Below are 16,261 nucleotides of genomic sequence, written 5' to 3'. Positions count from 1 at the left end.
ACTGTTCAATGTTTGTTGTGTTACTCTTATTTCTTACACTTAAATATGTCAGTGTGTTCAGGAAAATGCAGCAGGGAGCGTTTCCTTTTTTTTTTTTTTTTAAACTTCTTTGGAAACTTGATGGAGAGGCTTCTGAGTGTTTATTCCCCTTAAAGGAAAAGAATCTTAGAATGGTTCAGTTGGGAGAGATCTTCAAAGATCATAGAGTCCAACTGCCGGGCCGCTTCGTTAATGCCAAAAGTTGAAGCCCATTATTAAGGGCATTGTTGAAATGCCTCTGGAACACTGGCAGGCGTGGGATGTCAACCAGCTCACCAGGAATCCTGTACCACGGCTTGACCACCCTCAGGATAACAAAGCTTTTCCTAATGTGCAGTCTGAGCGCGGCTCTGTAGGAAGACAGCAGATTCTGACTTCTAAGTTGCACAGTAAATAGAGATATTTTCTTTTCTCTGTTTTAAAATGTCGTTGTAATGCTAAGTCAGTTTTGCACAGCACGCTATGCCTGCTGAAAGAATACAGAAATTGTTTGTAAACATAGCTTTGAGGTTAGGATTACAGTCTTTCATTTTACTGTTTCTGCTTTGATTTCTTTTGGTGCCCAAGGAGCAGGAGTTTGAGCTGTTAAGCAACGTTTTGACCCTTTCATTTTCCCAGTGAGAAGAAGGGAATTGCTGCACCGTGACAGAGAAGAAACAAGATAGGCAGTGGGCTCGCAGCAACAAGAGGGAAGCAGAAGGCAAACAGGTGCCTGCATGTGCCAGGTATGTGCTTGGGCAGGCTGTACCCCCATGGCAGGTTCAGCTCTGGGGGAGGCTGAGGTTCTGGAGGGGAGGAGAGGGTTCTGCTGCTTTGTCTTTCCTTGTAAGCCTGGCTACGTTGGGCCAGGATCAAAGTGACGTGTGGCCAGCTGGGTGAAATGGTTACTTGATGTGTTGCTAACTTGTGTCATCTGTCCCATCATCCCGGTCTGCAAAATAGTTCCTCTGCTCTAGTACAGGCTTAAATCTGAAGCATGAGAAGAGAGATCTGTAGTAGGCAAGAAAGGAGCCAAGAATCTAGACTGAGATTATGAAGGAAGAGGGAAAGGGGTAAGATGGGAGAAAGGCATTGCTGCCTTTTGGCATCGTGCTACCAGTTGGTGTTCTTACTGGTCGCAGGACAGCAGCGGGTTGAAAGAGGCATGGAGATGGCACAGCAATAGTAAATGCTCCTTTAAAAAGCAAAAGACAAATACAGCTGTTAGCTATTCAGCCTGGAGAACTTTGCGCGATGTTTCTTAACAATTGATCTCTCACAAATAAGAGTGAAAGGTCTTTGGGAAATTAGATGGGGAGCTCCATGTTTTCCGTGGGTTTTCTGCCACCTCCCAAAGTGGAGCTCTGTACCTTGCAGCAGTGTTGGTTCAGAAAAGGAAAGATCTTGCTGAGTCTGGTTTAAAACTTTAAACACGGGGCAGCAGCTGAGACAGGTTAATGCTAAAACTAATGGGCTTTATGTAATCCTCCTAACTGAAATGTCAGCTCACATTTCTCAACTGACCTACAAAAGCAGGAGATGTTTTTTCTTTCCATTAAATGGGCTCTTCTGGTTGCAGTTTTTTCTGCAGTATTCAGGGTCAGTGTGAACGCAGGCTTCTCATGACACTGAAACTGGTAACAGTATTCCTAGGATTACTTGAATCCACTGCAACGTTTGGTGATCAGTTCTGAGAGCTCTGGCTGTGAAAATTACCAAATTTGCAAAATGTTCTCTCTCTTTGGGCAGTAGGGGAAAACTGCATGCTATAATCCATGATTGTTGACTGTTTCAGAGCAAGGTGTAATGAATCAAGTCTCAGTTTCTCAAGGTTTTCCATCACAGTGCTGTATCAGTATCTTTTTCCTTTGATTGGGTCTCTTAGCGTGGACCCTTTTAGAAAATATCTAATGGCTTTATGCAGTCTTGGCCATCATTTTCAAATGGACACAATTCACTTTTTTGCTCTGGATAGCTATTTCTGGTTAGTCTCTAAATGAAGATGTTTTTTCTCAGTCAGTTTCCTATGATTGAATAATTTATTTGCTTCCTTTAGAATACAGAGGAGTTGATGTGCTGTTCTCCCTATTTATTCCTTTTTAGCGAAGCCTCAGGAAATGCTTCATAACAAATTTGACCACTTTTATTTTCTTACTTTTTTTGTGCACGCTGTCACTTAATTTTTTCCTGGCAGGTAGCGTGCTAATCCAGCTGGGAGACTGGTATTTGAGTTGGCAGCTGGTCTCATGAGCAGGCTTTTCATGCAGCTGGATTTTCATGGAAAATTGATTTTGTAAACCTGCCATTATTCTGGGCAAAGTAAGGACACGAGCTTGCAGGGAGCATAAGCCCTCTACTCGTTCTTACGCTTTGTAAAATCTGGGGGTTCTACCCCATTTATCAACGCTGCCATGATACAGCCAAGTAGAACTGTATTTGCAGTGTTTCCTTTTGCACAGGTTTAATATGTTCTGAACTAATACAAACAGCCACTGGGGATAGCTTCCATCTGAGCAGACAACAGGTTTATTCAGTGGAACTGGTTGACTTGGCTAAAACTGGAGCAAACTCTTAGTGCAGCCAGTGCTGGGGGACTCTTCCCATTTCATAAAGTATTTTAAAATCACCTTCTTTTTTGCAGTTAAAGAAAGGTGGATGTTCCCTTGCCATCCCTGACATGAATTGCCCTTGGGTTATCCTGTCAAGCAGAACACTGGGGTTTGTAATCGCTGCAGAAAAGAGCACGCTGTTATCCCTCAGAGGAGGCTTCTTTCTCCAGGTAGGGTGGGAGTTAGAGTGCCATGGAGGTACTCTGCACTGAGTGCTGCATTGTTACACCAAGGGTAAGGAATTCCACGCCCCTCCCAGGGAGCTTCACAGAATGGAAAACTCACAGCATGGTCAAAAGGTTCCTTTTCTGGAAACATCATTAATATCTGCAGCAGTATGTGAAGCACTGCATCAGTGCCTGGAAGACTGGATTCCCAGGCCTGTCTAGATAAGGGAAATTCCTTGCAGTGGAGCAGGGTTATCTCTTAAGTCTTCAGTGTTAATTAGCCCTCCCTTTGCAAACTCTTCCTTTACCCGTGAAATAACGGTGCTGTTTTTTTCTGGTACAGATGCCCTTTCCTCCTACTAGTGCCAAAACCGAACTCAGTTGTGGGGATTTGTTGCTGATTGCTTTTGTCAAGGCTGTCTGTTTATAATTTACTTTTCCAATGTGGTTTTCAGTCTTTGGGTGGCATTTTCACCCTGAGTTCAGGACTTCATGGTCTAGAGCTTTTTCCTCCATTCCCTCCCCTGTACTGCTTCTGTATTGCAGTGCAAAAGTATCTCTTTCAGAGTTTCTAAAGCACATCCTTTGGAAGCGTGGCCAGAACTCCACATTTTACAGACAGCATCAGACTGTGGGAGTAGAGGGAAGGAGAGAGCTTGTCTAAAGACAGTCATGAAAATAACCCATCACTTTTTTTTATCTTCTTCCCACTAGTCTGTTCTGTTCCCATGATTTGAAGAAGATGGCTCCATCCACAAATGGATTACAACTGATGAACGTAGCCTACCAAAGGGCAACAAGAGAAATACCCCCACAGCCCAGGGAAGTAATTCTTATTCCTTTATGGACGCACTCTATTGTCTGTACATCAAGAAAAAATTCTCTTTCATTTCCTTCTTGGAGTTCTAATCACTACCTGGCCAAGCCTGGGATGCTGAGCTCCTAACTGGGGTCAAGACCACGTCTCTTTGGTAACGCGGGGTCGGGCCAGCTCAGGCACTTCTGAAAGCTGCAGCTTCAGATTGACACTTGAGCAAAGTATTCCGTTTCCTTTGCCAGCTGGAGCAAGCCCTTGTTTTCAGCTCATTCGCTATTCAGCAGAGCATGGATTTTTCTAGGAATATCAGCTGATTGCAAGGGGCTGCGCGATAGAAAGAAGGTGAATACCTGGGGACTAAAAGAGCATTCTCATTCTTCTCCTCCCTGGGGAGCATTGCTTCCTGCTACAGCAGATACAGCCCTTTCTAGCTTGTGACCTGCTGAAAAAGTACAACTTCTAACTGCCATTCCCACAGGAACCACGCAGGAATTTCTTTTTCCGAGTTGTGAGATGAAGGGATAAATATTTAAGTTCTTTTTAAAATCAGAGCTATATGAGGATTCGCTAATTCTTTTCACATGGGCCACCAAGGAGCCAATATGTGGTAAATCACATTCAGCTGTGTGCATTCCCCCCTCCCCTGCCTGTGGCCTGGGTTTGGACCCGTGCCCTGGAGATGAAACAGTGGAGCTCTCGGTCCAAGTCACCAGACGTGGTAAGGTCCTTCCTTCTGTCTTCCCCACCCCTGTGTAGGAGCTCTCTGTTGAGGAGAGGGGAAGCTGGTGGGAGCACTTTGTTCCAGTGCTGGATAAAATGCACTATCACAGCAACTGAGATTGAAGAGTAAACTGAGACTGCAGTGCCTTAACAAGGGAAATGTGGTGTGTTGTGCAAATTATCTGCTCCTTTGGGGTCTCTAGCTGACTGTTGTGGGTTTTTTGCAACATTTGTTCCCTTTTGACAGCCACCTAGAAATGGCTTTTTTGTGTGACATTATTGCATGCAGAGATCTTAAGATTGTCATCCTTGATTGTGTAGAAAATCCCAGCTTTCTAAACAATGATATCTAGGTCCTTGTTGCTGCTTCTGACAGCATGGAGATAAACCAAAGCCTGTTCTGTCCCTTGCCTTCCTCTCTTGTTCCCCATTACACCATATGGATTTCCTCACACTGTAATGTGTTCCACTGCATTTAGACACTGTGCAGAAAAGAAAGCCAGGAATGTTTTTTCTGACCAAATATAGTCAGGCTGACAGTTCTTGCCTGCAGTCCAAACCAAATATCCATACTTGAGGACCTGGGACTAGCAAGATTCAGGAGAACTCTAAAGTCACAGCAGTGCTTTTCCGCTCTTGAATAAAAGTAGTCCTTTCAGGGGTCAGGCTGCCTGATAAATCATGGAGAATATTTTCAGCTCTTGGAAGAGCCAGAGTTTGCACTGCCCTCGTGCCCTTTGCATGGAGCAACAGTGGCTCCTAGGAAGCATCTGAAAGAGGCTTCAGAAATGAGACTCTCAAGAATGTACTTCTATTAAAGTTCTAGATCCTAACTTCTGGGGGAGGTCTGAACCGAGACATCTACTTTATAAAAATATCGTGCTTCCTTTACAGTGAGACAAAGGAAATTCTTAGGTCCCTCAGGGTACATGGTTGTGTGAGTTCTCAATCTGTGTTCTAATCCTCAGGTGTCGTCATCAGAAGCAGTAAGGCACTAACTGGGTGCTTGGGAGACCTGGCTTCAGGTTCCAGCTCAGCAAGATTCCATGCTTGACCTCAGGGAAGCAGTGCTATGGTCTTAGCCTATAAGATGCAGATAATAGCAGTATATAATAACAGCAGTATAATAATGATCCAACCCCACTTCAAGGCTGATGTGAGGCAAAATGCTCAGACGCTCTGGCGAGAGGAGAGGGCGTATGTGACAGAGCATAAGGTAAGCTGAGATCTTTTTCAAGCAGCTCTGACTCTTACTAACCTTACAGAAGGCAGAGGCACTCGCTGCGTGCTTCTCCAAGCGTTTGTCTGGGGTGCTCAAGCTGAGGTCCCCCAAATCAGCGTGATTCTGAAACATCTGTCGGTCTCAGCATCATAACCCCTCGTTAGGTAGCTCCCGAGTACACAAGGGATTTGCAGGAGTCGATTGCCAAGTGCCATGGATGAGGAATTGATGTTCACTTTTATCTGAGTTTGTAAACTCCCTGACCAAAACTTCCTGAGTGCAGAAAGCACGCCTGCTCTTGCACAGCATCTCATTTTTCATTCTGCTCCTCAGGACAGCCTCTGACAAATGACAGCTCCTCTACCATGAAGCATCCCTGATCAGGCATTCCACGCGCGTGATGCTGGCTTCTGGATTCCTTTTTTCTGCCCCCTCCCCCAATTTTTTTCATTACATAAAGCTGACAACTGCAGATTTGTTCTCTGTTGATTATACAGTCGGTTAAAGAGGAGAGTTCATGGCCATCCCAGCTTGTTTCACTTTGCTGCTTTTCCTCTGCCAGCCCAACCTTCAGCTGCAGTAATCTGATACGACTTGGCAGAGGCCGAGAGAATCTTTGGCACATTGGAAAGCGGCTTAATGTAAAGTCTGCTTTCTTTTTTTTTTTTCTTTTTTTTTTTTGAGTGAGAGAGCGAGCTTTTTGAAACTAGTGGTTCTGCACAGCTTTGGCAGTAACTGCAGGACTCCTCAGAAATGCTCCAGATGCATCTGTGAGCAAAAGGATTACCAATGCATTCTGCGAAGGGAATGTCTGAGTATCTGTCTCATCTCCTCTAAAAAGTGTTAAAGAGCAACATGGATCAAATAGAACAACTTTCTGCTGACAGAAAGAAGAGCTTCCTCTCAGAGGACAATAAGAAAAGCAATGGCTATAGAACCGTTGTGGGATTCCTATGCATATTCCCCGTGGTGGCTTTGCTGGCTATTGCAGGAGATCCAGCTGGAGCTGCAGTTCAGGAAAGTCAGGTAGGGAAAGGACCTGATTCTCAGGAGCTTGGGAGGGGAGCGGGGATATCAAATATGTGCGTGTGTGTTCCTTTTTAGAAGAGTGATGAGTTCAGGCAGCAATCTAACCAAGATGTAAGTAACTGTCAAGGCAAGGTTTATGTTTATTTGAGTCCCTTTTTGCAAGGGATCCTAAGAGGTATAGCTTGCAGACAACCAAGCTCCATCAGAGCTATAGCTATCCTGAGTTCCTCCCAGCCTGCTGTGGTGTGGCATGCATAGATTCTGCTTGCTGTGGCAGCTGAGGTTCCTAGGAACTCCATAGGCTGGGCTCATGGTGTAAGACCTAAACTGGGAGTTAATGCTGGACTTAGAGAAACTGTTAGGTGACAGTTACTGTCCTTCAAGGTCTGTTCATTAGTAAGATATACTGGGACAGACTGGAATTCAGGTGGAACTGGGACACTCAGAAGCTGATCTTAATGTTCACTTCTAGCTTCATTTTAGCTTTCAATTTTATAAAAAGGAATAATATTCTTTTAAGTGGTTTTACCCTTCCTGCTGAATATGTGATTCGAGCATCCCTCACCCGTATCACATCTTCAGGGCTCTTATTAAGTTGGATGTAAGTCACAGTTATGTTACTGTTTAGTTTTGGAGGGGAACTGCATCAGAAGGAGAGAATTACATTTATTACAACTCAACAAAGTAAATTAATGGAGGCCTGACTGCACCTGGTGAATAATGCAGAAGAGGGATGCTGGCTGTATCTGCCTCTGTGTATGTTGGTGTCTGTTGCAATTGTGCAGCTCAGACGTGAGCAGAGGAGACTGGTTTCCTGTTGCAGTCTCCTGTTGGGATGCAGTCCCTCAGCCCTTTACCAGTCAGCACTGCAGTCATGGAGCGTTTTGAGCAGCATCTGGCAGCTGTTGCTTCTTGTCCTTGCCATTGGTTTGCCATAGGCCAGGGATATGCTATTTTGCCTCTCAAAGCTTCAGCTGTTCCATGTGTGAAATGAAGACAACTTGCCTTCTGTAGAATGTGCTGTGAGGTTCAGCAAACTCAGACTGGTGTTGCTTTTGTAACACAGCCACTGTACATCCTGCTTCGTGCTTGCCATGGTGCCTCTGGAGCAAAGATGAGCCAGAGACTGTCAGTGTCTTACTGCTGCAAAGGGGAAGCAGAGCAGGTAAACTTCCAGAGATGCTTACTGGGTCCCGTTCTTTTACCTCTGCTCCTCAGGACTAAAAGACTTGTATAGTTTGTGTCAGGCATGTCACCAAAAGCGATGGCTTTTAACACACTCCAGGGTTTCCAGGGCTCCAGTTTACTTTGAAGGCATTTCAGGTTCACAGTCCAGCTCTATAAAGCGCTCTCAGCACAAAGAGTTGCCTGTTTGACGCATTTATTCAGTATTTCATTTCTTCTGTGGTTAAGCTGGAGAGCAATAGCAAAGTGAAAAGGAAATGAGAGCTTTTCAGGAAGAGCTGCAGCCCTGACTGTGGCCAGAAGCTGCCGAGGCCTCATTTCTGCTCTGCCTGTGCTGCACTCCAAGAGGAGAGGAGTGGCAGCAGTGCCCAGTTCTGGAGTTATGCAACAGCTTCAGGGAATCCACGGACTGATCTCTGTGCTCCAGCACTCAGGAGTGCCCCGGGAACTCCTCACAGTCCTGCCCCTCTTTGGCTCTGCCTTCATTCTGTTCAGCACGCTCAGAGCAGGCACGCTTTGCCAAGTCTTGTCTCCTGGACCTTTGAGGGAGCACTGGTTGTGCTCCCCAGCCTCCGGATGCCCCATACCTGCTAGTTTCACTGGTACACTGTTCAGTCCTGCAGTCTCTCCCACCTTTTTCAACCTCCTGTTTTTTCTTTTAAGGAAGATACCACATCACCTGGGCTTCGTGAAGTGAGTGCCTCTGCTCTGCACAGCCCAGCCTTCCCACCTCGGCCTCCAGCACGGAGAAAGCGATACACGATCACGCCTGGCCACCTGAAATGGGACCACTTCAACCTGACCTACAAGTATGGACTTGCATTGAGCTTTTTTTGCTGTGGGCATGGTTATCAACCATAATATTGTTAATCCTTTTGTAAGTGACTGGATAGCACCTAAAACCACTCTAAAGTGGTTGATTGTCTGATGCAGCCTAGAGAGCGTTCAAATGATGTCTGGGGTGGGAACAGCATTTTCCTGATGTTATTCTGTGTTCCTACAGAATCCTGTCCTTCCCAAGAAACCTCATCAACGCCAGGGACACGCGCAAGGGACTAGCAGCTGCATTCCGAATGTGGAGTGAAGTTTCACCATTCAGCTTCAGAGAAGTGCCACGCCACGTACCTAGTGACCTGAAAATAGGTGAGGCTGCACGGCCTCCTGCACCGCAGGACTGCTGTGTGTGCTGCCTGGCTCCCTTCTGTTGGGTGGTTGAAGCGCTGTCTTTACTCCTCCCCTTCCTTCTGCCCTCCCCTATCACTATACAGTAGTAACCTCCTGACTTTCTCAAGCCTAGAAGAATGTTAGTGCTGAGGTCTTATCTGCTCAGTCTCAAACCCAGATGTAAATTCTTCCTGGGATTTATGGCCTGTGTGCAATAATTATTTCTTGTGCAGATGGCCACAATACTGAAATAATGAGCACATTTTCCATTGTTTCGCAACTTGCTCTTCAGTCTGCTGTTGCATGACACTGCTTTCCAGCACATGATGTGCCGTCAGGGGCCTGTCCTGCGGCCACTGTGAGCTCCAGGTGGCCCCATTCCAGTGGCCGCAGTGAAGCTATTGTGATGCTAGCAAAAGGACAGCAAGCAGCTGCAACTCTGTGGCTCTCCATTTATTTGCGTTTAAAATTTGAGTGATTGCATTCTGGGGTTATCACCTCACAGTCCAACGATTACGTTCTGACCTTATCATCTCAGTGTCCAGCTTCACTCAAAAAAAACACCCCGAAGTTTCCTTGTGATGTTGCAAAAAGTGCTCAGCGTTCTTCTCTGAAAAGCAGATTAGTTTGTGTGCATTGAGACAGCTCTAAACCCAAGGTCTCTGTGGAGCTGACTCTAGTCTGCATCACAGCCCTTGCTCCTTACAATTGCTTTGCATTCTTTTTTTTTTTTTTTCCTGTTGTGTATCTAAGTTGGAAAACATGTGGGATACAGCAAGAGATTTGTTAGTAAACCACAAGATTACAGATGTCTGTCCTGGAGGGGCTTACCCTGTGAGATATACTAAATCTGCTTCCTTTTTCGCAGGCTTCTACTCTATCAATCACACAGACTGTCTGGAGTCTCTCATTCACCACTGCTTTGATGGAACAACGGGGGAACTTGCCCATGCCTTCTTCCCACCCAACGGGGAAATCCATTTTGATGACCATGAATACTGGATATTAGGAAATACCCGGTTCAGCTGGAAAAAAGGTAAGATATGTCTCTGGGAGAATGTTAATAATGCCAGTAGGATTTCTATCTTAGTCCCAAGTGCCAGTTCTACCCCTGATTCTCTCTCATGGCAGCATGACTCCATTCTTATACATGGAGAGAGCTATGGAGTTGATTTGCATGCAGTGCAGCCACCTCTGTAAAACAGCAATAGCACTTCTGGCTTCAGAAGGCAGGCGAGTGTGAGGCTGACTATTAATACTTGTTATTAACGACTGCTTCTAACTGAGCTGAACTAGCTCAGCTACTGGCTTAAAGAAATTTGGAAACAAAGTAGAATGAAATGATTGTTCTTCCAAGTCACGTCAGTGAGGTTTAACAGAACTCTTTAAGAGCCAAAAAAAATCCACCAAGGATTCTTGTTCATTGTACTGATAAATTAAGCACGTATGCAACCCGCACCCTCCAGATGCTTTCTTCCCATAAGCAGTTGGATTTAACACAGGAATTGCATGCTATTCCTGTGGCCTACACTTATGCAAGATATCAGGGTAGGTGTCAGTAACAGCTCCTCTTGTGAGTCATCCTTCAGTTAAAATCCATCTCTGCTGGAAGCGGGCTTCGGGGTACTGCTGAGAAACGTCAGTTCAACCCTGTAGGCAAAAGTCAGTCGGAGGCTTTTTCAGACTGGAGCGTTCTAGCGAGCAATCTCATCCCCGTCGTTTCCAGTTACAGCTCGGGGCTGTGGGAACAAAACAGCAGAAAGCTGCCCGGAGTAGCTGGGGGAACTTGCTCCATGCTTCAATCATCCATCCTTCAGAGCATCTTCTGAGTCTGGCAAGAGCTGCTGTTTGAAATTAGAAGCACAGATAAATAATTTCTTGACTGTTTACTCCCAAATAGCTACAGGGAAGTTAAAACTGGCAACCTTTGATAAGACCACACCTTCCAAGTGCTAAAATTCTTCTTCTGGCTTTACACTGGGATTAGCAAATGTACTTCCCCACAGTTAGCTTTTTTCCATTTTTCTTCCAGGTGTTTGGCTTACAGATCTGGTACACGTAGCAGCTCACGAAATAGGACATGCCTTAGGACTCATGCACTCCCAAAACCCAAATGCTCTCATGCACATCAATGCTACTTTGACTGGGAAAAAGACCATCTCTCAAGATGAAGTCTGGGGAATTCACAGACTTTACGGTACGGAAATGAGCGTTGTACTCTGGGCTCCTCTTTACAAAGAACATTTGTCTGAAGTGCCAGTCAGGTCCTGTGGAGCTCTTGCAGTATTAGATACTCAGTGTTTGGTGGGACAAGAGTTTGAAGCCAGCGAGCCAAGCTCAGGAGGAATCTTATTCCTTTTTATGCAAAATGGAAAGGTCCTGCATGGGAGTAGCACAGTGTCCAGCTCTGTTCTTCTAGTACTGGCATCCCGTTCTACTATACTCCCAATTTTAGGTTCCTTCTCGTCTCAGCACTACCATTTATGTTGAACAATGTGATTTGTTTCTCAGAGGACCTTGTCTCCTTCTGTTTCAGGATGCAAAGACAGATTGTTTATGTGCCCACTGTGGGCGCGAAAAGGTTTCTGCGAGAAACGCGAGAAGTTGATGAAAAAGCACTGTCCATTCACCTGTGACTTCTGCTATGGTACCTAACTTCTCATCTGGGATGTTGGTGGGTTTTGCAAAAGGGGGGAGGTGAAGCTAAGCAGCCTTTGCTGCAGGGATACCCCTTACACCTGAGCTAAATCAAAGGCTTGGAAATGGACTCAGCTTTTCTTTCATTATTTGTGGACTAGAACATGAAGCTGTCCCATTCTTGCCTAGTTTAACTGAGCCAAGGATTGGGAGTTTCTGAACACAACACTCCATGTGCCTCAAACTGCTTCCCTTTTGGACCCAGCTGAGGACATGAGATACTGATGTGTCAAATTCAGAGATAAGAGATGCAGTACAGTACCTGCTGCAGGGATGGGACAAGAACTAGACAAATGAAATCTCGGGCACAGCTGGACTTGAGCTGCTCTGCAGAAAAGGAGATCAAGTATGTTGATCACCTTACCTAGTCTCTCAGTTTTGTGAATTCAGGTAAGGGACTGATGCACCATCACCTCATATTACTACAGCTGTGGAATACAGCTTCAGATAAATGCCTGCTGTCCTGAAGAAGATGCACTATATAACTAGTACTTCCCTTTCCAGTGCAGAGGTATTTTTTAGGCCAGATGAAAGCAAAAATGCAGACAAGTAGCTACAAATCCAGATACTGTAGGAGTCTGTTCATAAACTGAACTTCTATTCCTCCACCTACATGAAGTGTGCAAGTTGATTTTCATCCATTGCTGTCAGTTTACATGCAACAAGATTGTTCGTATGCAAGTATAACAAATGTGCATCCTAGAACTGCTCAATGGGAGGCATTTTTAATAAATAACTTTAAGATTCCTTAGGTTAGAACATGATCCTGTGAAAGTGTTATGGGATGACTGAAGCTTGACAATGGGATCTGCTAACTATCACACTTTCTTTTTCTGGTGGATAGAATTCCCGTTTCCAACAGTTCCTCCTACTCTGCCACCACCAAGGACAAAAACCAAGACTGTTTCTGAAGGCAGGAATGTCACCTTCCGCTGTGGCCAGAAGATCATCCATAAGAAAGGCAAAGTTTAGTAAGTGCTCTGTCATTTATTCCAGTCTTTTAGAACACTTTGCAGCATAAATACCCCAAAGAAGTAAGAATAAGGAAGTCTGACAAAACAAGAGTGCATTTCAGCTTTTGGAGCACGTGGCTGTCTTTCATTTGGCACTCTTGAGTAGAAGGAGGGGTTGCTGGCTAACTGTGGGAAGGGAAGGTGCAAATACTGTTTATAACACTGTGAAGCATTTATTTCAGAAGCAGAACTATCAGGGGTAAGCTCAGCAGAAAAAAGATAAAATCCAATACACAGATATAGCATAAGGATAATTCTTACCACAGTGTCCAAGTCCCTGGGCCATATTCTGCAAAAACCTACTGTCTTAAATTTACCCATTCAATTCACAGTTAATTCTTAATAACGAGCATGTTAATTCTAGATGTATCTAAACTTGAGAGAAGTATGTCCAAGTCCAGGGGTTACTTTTGACTCAGGACCCCAATTCCCATTTGTTTTCAGTAAGATTCAAACTCCTCAATTAGTCAGGATAGAACACCCTACTGTAACTGCCACCATCTATGTGAAACAGACAAAAATGAGGTTAAATTTTACTAAGTCCATCTGTGCTGCAGTGCAGCTAACTCAAGCGCAGCTTAACAGCAGAGAGAAGGACCACTAACACATGCTGCACTGTACTGGATATTTTATAGTTTAATTTCTATTATTTTTCTTATGACAGCTGGTATAAAGATAAGGAGCTTCTGGAATACTCATATCCAGGTTACTTATCCTTAAATGAGGATCACATGAGCATCATTGCAAATGCAATTAATGAAGGAACTTACACTTGTATAGTAAAGAAAAAAGAAAGAATCTTGACCACTTATTCCTGGAGGATCAGACTGAGACATTAACAAGGGCTCTGGAACGAGAACTTCTCTGTTTCAAATTGACAATGTTTCTTTAGCATTTTGTATTTAAACTCTAGTAGTGCAAAGGAACTCCTAAATCAGCTGCTTCCATACCTTGAGCAAGAGAGACTCTGGGACTTTGTTACTGGAAAAATGAACTTTTCCAAATTAGTTTTAAAGGTAAAGAATTCATCAAGCATGCGCTGTACAGAGAATTAAAACAAAAAAGATTTAAAAAAATCAAATGTAGGATTTTGCAGTTAACCTGGATCAGTGAAAAACAAGAACATAACCCTTCAGCAAACAAATGGATGAACAGACTGATGCCTCAGCTATATTGCAATGGAATCAGAGGTATTGAGGAAAGAGAATGACCAGTAAATGCGCTGTAAGTGGTTTTTTATCTTTTTTATATCATGATATGTGGTTCTACCAGAACGTTTTAAAAAAAATTATTTGTTCTTGTAGTTGTCAGAAGGATGATGTAGGGTCACAACAAACCCACATTACTCCATTTCACATTTTGACATACTCAGTTCAGCTAGGCACAGAACATCTCCCTTCCACCCCCCAACCTCTTTCCTGTGGTGTGTATTTATTATCTGTGTAATCTTAGCCCAGTATACTGTCTACTTCCATCTGCAGCTCCTCCTAACTCGTCCTTTCGGTGTCTGATCAGTAAGCTTCTTGACCCCTTCAACAGAGGTAAGATCATTTCCATCATGACACCCAGTCACTTACAGGTGAGGTGGATGTGCCACATCCAAGAGAGAAATAGCATTTGTTTTCCAGGCAAAGCCCAGTGCACTCAAACATCTATCAGGAGGGAATTCACTTGTGCAGTTACAAACCCTGACTGTCATTATATTTAATGAGTACCTCAAAGAAAGATCCTTGTCCGGTATTAAAGCAGCCTACATCATTCTCTGCTTAGGTTCATCCATTTTTAGTTGTTGTCTTCAAACACGTTTCTTCCTACCTTAAGCATCTCATGCATTGCAGTATAGGTCAGCATTCTAGGAAGATCTCTGTACTAGGACAGCAAAAGCACAAGGGCACAAGTAAGAAACCGATAAGAACAGTTTGTCTGGTACAATTGCAATGACTACTTTTACTGGCAGACATCAAGCACGAACTCTGTGCATCTCCATTTAACAGACCAGTGCAACACCACCTGGATCCAAGCATCTTAAAGCAGCTCTGTCCTTGGGATTTGGGGAAAGAGGAACAAGAACAATGAGCCGATCATCATAGCCTTCAACAGCTATCACAAGGGGATGTCAGCACTTCAGCTGCGAAGATGCTTAGTCCTAGGGCAGATCCAAAGTCCTTCATTTCACAACTTAACAGTTTTGTAAACGTATCATTTATGATTACTGAACTTCGTACAATTTCTCCAAATCCCATTTACCTCCATCGATCTCGTAGCGCTCTCCTCTTGCCCAGTGCTTCTGCCAGGCAGTGTCCATGCTGGAGCTCGATAGCTAAGGACCTGCTTTGCCACAAGAATGTCCTGGAAGAAGTCACCTTCAAAAACTGGCTGCTGACCTCAAGGCCGGCGGAAAAAGAAACCAAGGAGAGAAGTTGCAATTTAAGACACCAGGCCACGAGACAGCTCTGCAATCCCTCCAGTATTCCAGGGACACAAATGGCACGGCCCAGCACGCCGGTGTGAGCATCTGTTCTGGCTGCAATTTCAAGGCTAACCCAGCAGAATCTTCAAGGAACTCAGGGAAAAAAAGGAGAGGAATTTCTGTAAGGAAGCCAACCAAAAAAATTAAGCTCTCTCCATCTCCTGCCCAGGACCACTGCATGCCAGCTTCCATTTGCTTACAATTAGATTTGCTGGTATGGAAAACACCTCACAGACTTGCTGATACCCTCAAGGTAAGCAACAAAACTCACTTTCTCTTGGAGTACACTTTGATTTTATAGAAATAAATATCACAGTAAGCCAACAACAAAATAAATACCTAACCTACAACAACCCCATGCTCCCACCGCACACTTATGCACTGGAACTTCCATGTTCTTCTAAAAGATTTATCTGTGCAGATTTTCCATGGTTGAAATCAGTTATTTAAGATGACACAATTTCAAAGTAATTGAATTCTATAGCACTGTTCCTGGTGAAACAGTCCTGAAAATATTTTCTCTTTACTTGCCTTTGCTTAGCTTACTTTTAATCAGACAATAACTAACAACTCCTGGCAGAGTCACAAGTCCAGATTTGTTAGCCCACGTTGGAACAAATGCTTTGCAATTGGGTACAATGCACTTGTTCAAGAAGTTAAACATCATTACTGGTAAAGTGTTCCAGCTTTTTTGTCCACTTTCACTTCTCATATACTTTAGTACAAATAAATAAGCTTCTGCTCTTCACCTCTACCCAGCATAGAGGAACCTTGCTAAAACCATTTGTGCTACAGTTCACAAACCAGCAGCAAAACTGTTTCTCCATCAGTCCAACACAGCCAGGCCTCATGAGAAAATAGTACTTCATCTCCACACACACAGAAAAAACAGCTTTGAAAATCTACAATTCTAGTACTTCCAAAGAGCAGGTCCAAGGTCTTCATCCAGTAAAAACAAAACCACCACCACCACCAAAACAAGTCTCTTACAAGGGACTGGAATGCTCATCACTTATGCCTATTAATGGGACTGGTGCCCAGTTCTGATTGTGTGAACACTGTGGTATTTTCCAAATCTTCCTGTCCCAGAAAAGGATGATAGCATTACAGATTAGAGATTGAGAAGACACTTATGAGAAAAGACTGGAAT

General features: G+C 44.2%; 1 protein-coding gene and 1 long non-coding RNA gene across 11 annotated transcripts; one reads left to right on the top strand and one right to left on the bottom strand.

Moving 5' to 3' along the window:
• On the top strand, positions 63-13,869 carry MMP23B (matrix metallopeptidase 23B). 9 transcript variants are annotated; one of them, XM_021417239.1, is made up of 10 exons: positions 63-428; positions 658-764; positions 2,660-5,547; positions 8,431-8,576; positions 8,771-8,910; positions 9,800-9,967; positions 10,964-11,128; positions 11,468-11,578; positions 12,473-12,599; positions 13,306-13,869. In XM_021417239.1, exons 3-10 carry the CDS (start codon positions 5,404-5,406, stop codon positions 13,478-13,480), a joined length of 1,176 nt encoding a protein of 391 aa, XP_021272914.1. In that variant the 5' UTR covers positions 63-428; positions 658-764; positions 2,660-5,403; the 3' UTR covers positions 13,481-13,869. The 9 variants fall into 9 exon arrangements, with proteins under 9 accessions (XP_021272914.1, XP_021272912.1, XP_021272913.1 ...); XM_021417237.1 differs by having other exon boundaries at positions 658-5,547; XM_021417238.1 differs by having other exon boundaries at positions 63-4,329; positions 5,300-5,547.
• Positions 10,263-15,623, bottom strand: LOC110408489. 2 transcript variants are annotated; one of them, XR_002444365.1, is made up of 2 exons: positions 14,357-15,623; positions 10,263-10,775 (listed from the first exon to the last, which is right to left on the bottom strand). It is a non-coding gene; the product is annotated as an uncharacterized LOC110408489 (long non-coding RNA). The 2 variants fall into 2 exon arrangements; XR_002444366.1 differs by having other exon boundaries at positions 10,263-10,772.

This window comes from Numida meleagris, chromosome 20 (genome assembly GCF_002078875.1).
Source record: "Numida meleagris isolate 19003 breed g44 Domestic line chromosome 20, NumMel1.0, whole genome shotgun sequence".
In the NCBI taxonomy this organism is placed as follows: Eukaryota; Metazoa; Chordata; class Aves; order Galliformes; family Numididae; genus Numida; species Numida meleagris.
This window is presented reverse-complemented; position numbering and strand designations above follow the sequence as displayed.

What these genes read in the sequence shown, in the direction of transcription:
- MMP23B (XM_021417233.1), top strand. Translation starts at nt 6,409, where the DNA reads ATGGATCAAATAGAACAACTTTCTGCTGACAGAAAGAAGAGCTTCCTC. An exon ending in ACCTAGTGACCTGAAAATAG is followed by an intron (nt 8,911 to 9,799) that starts GTGAGGCTGCAC and finishes CCTTTTTCGCAG; the next exon opens with GCTTCTACTCTATCAATCAC. An exon ending in CCGGTTCAGCTGGAAAAAAG is followed by an intron (nt 9,968 to 10,963) that starts GTAAGATATGTC and finishes TTTTTCTTCCAG; the next exon opens with GTGTTTGGCTTACAGATCTG.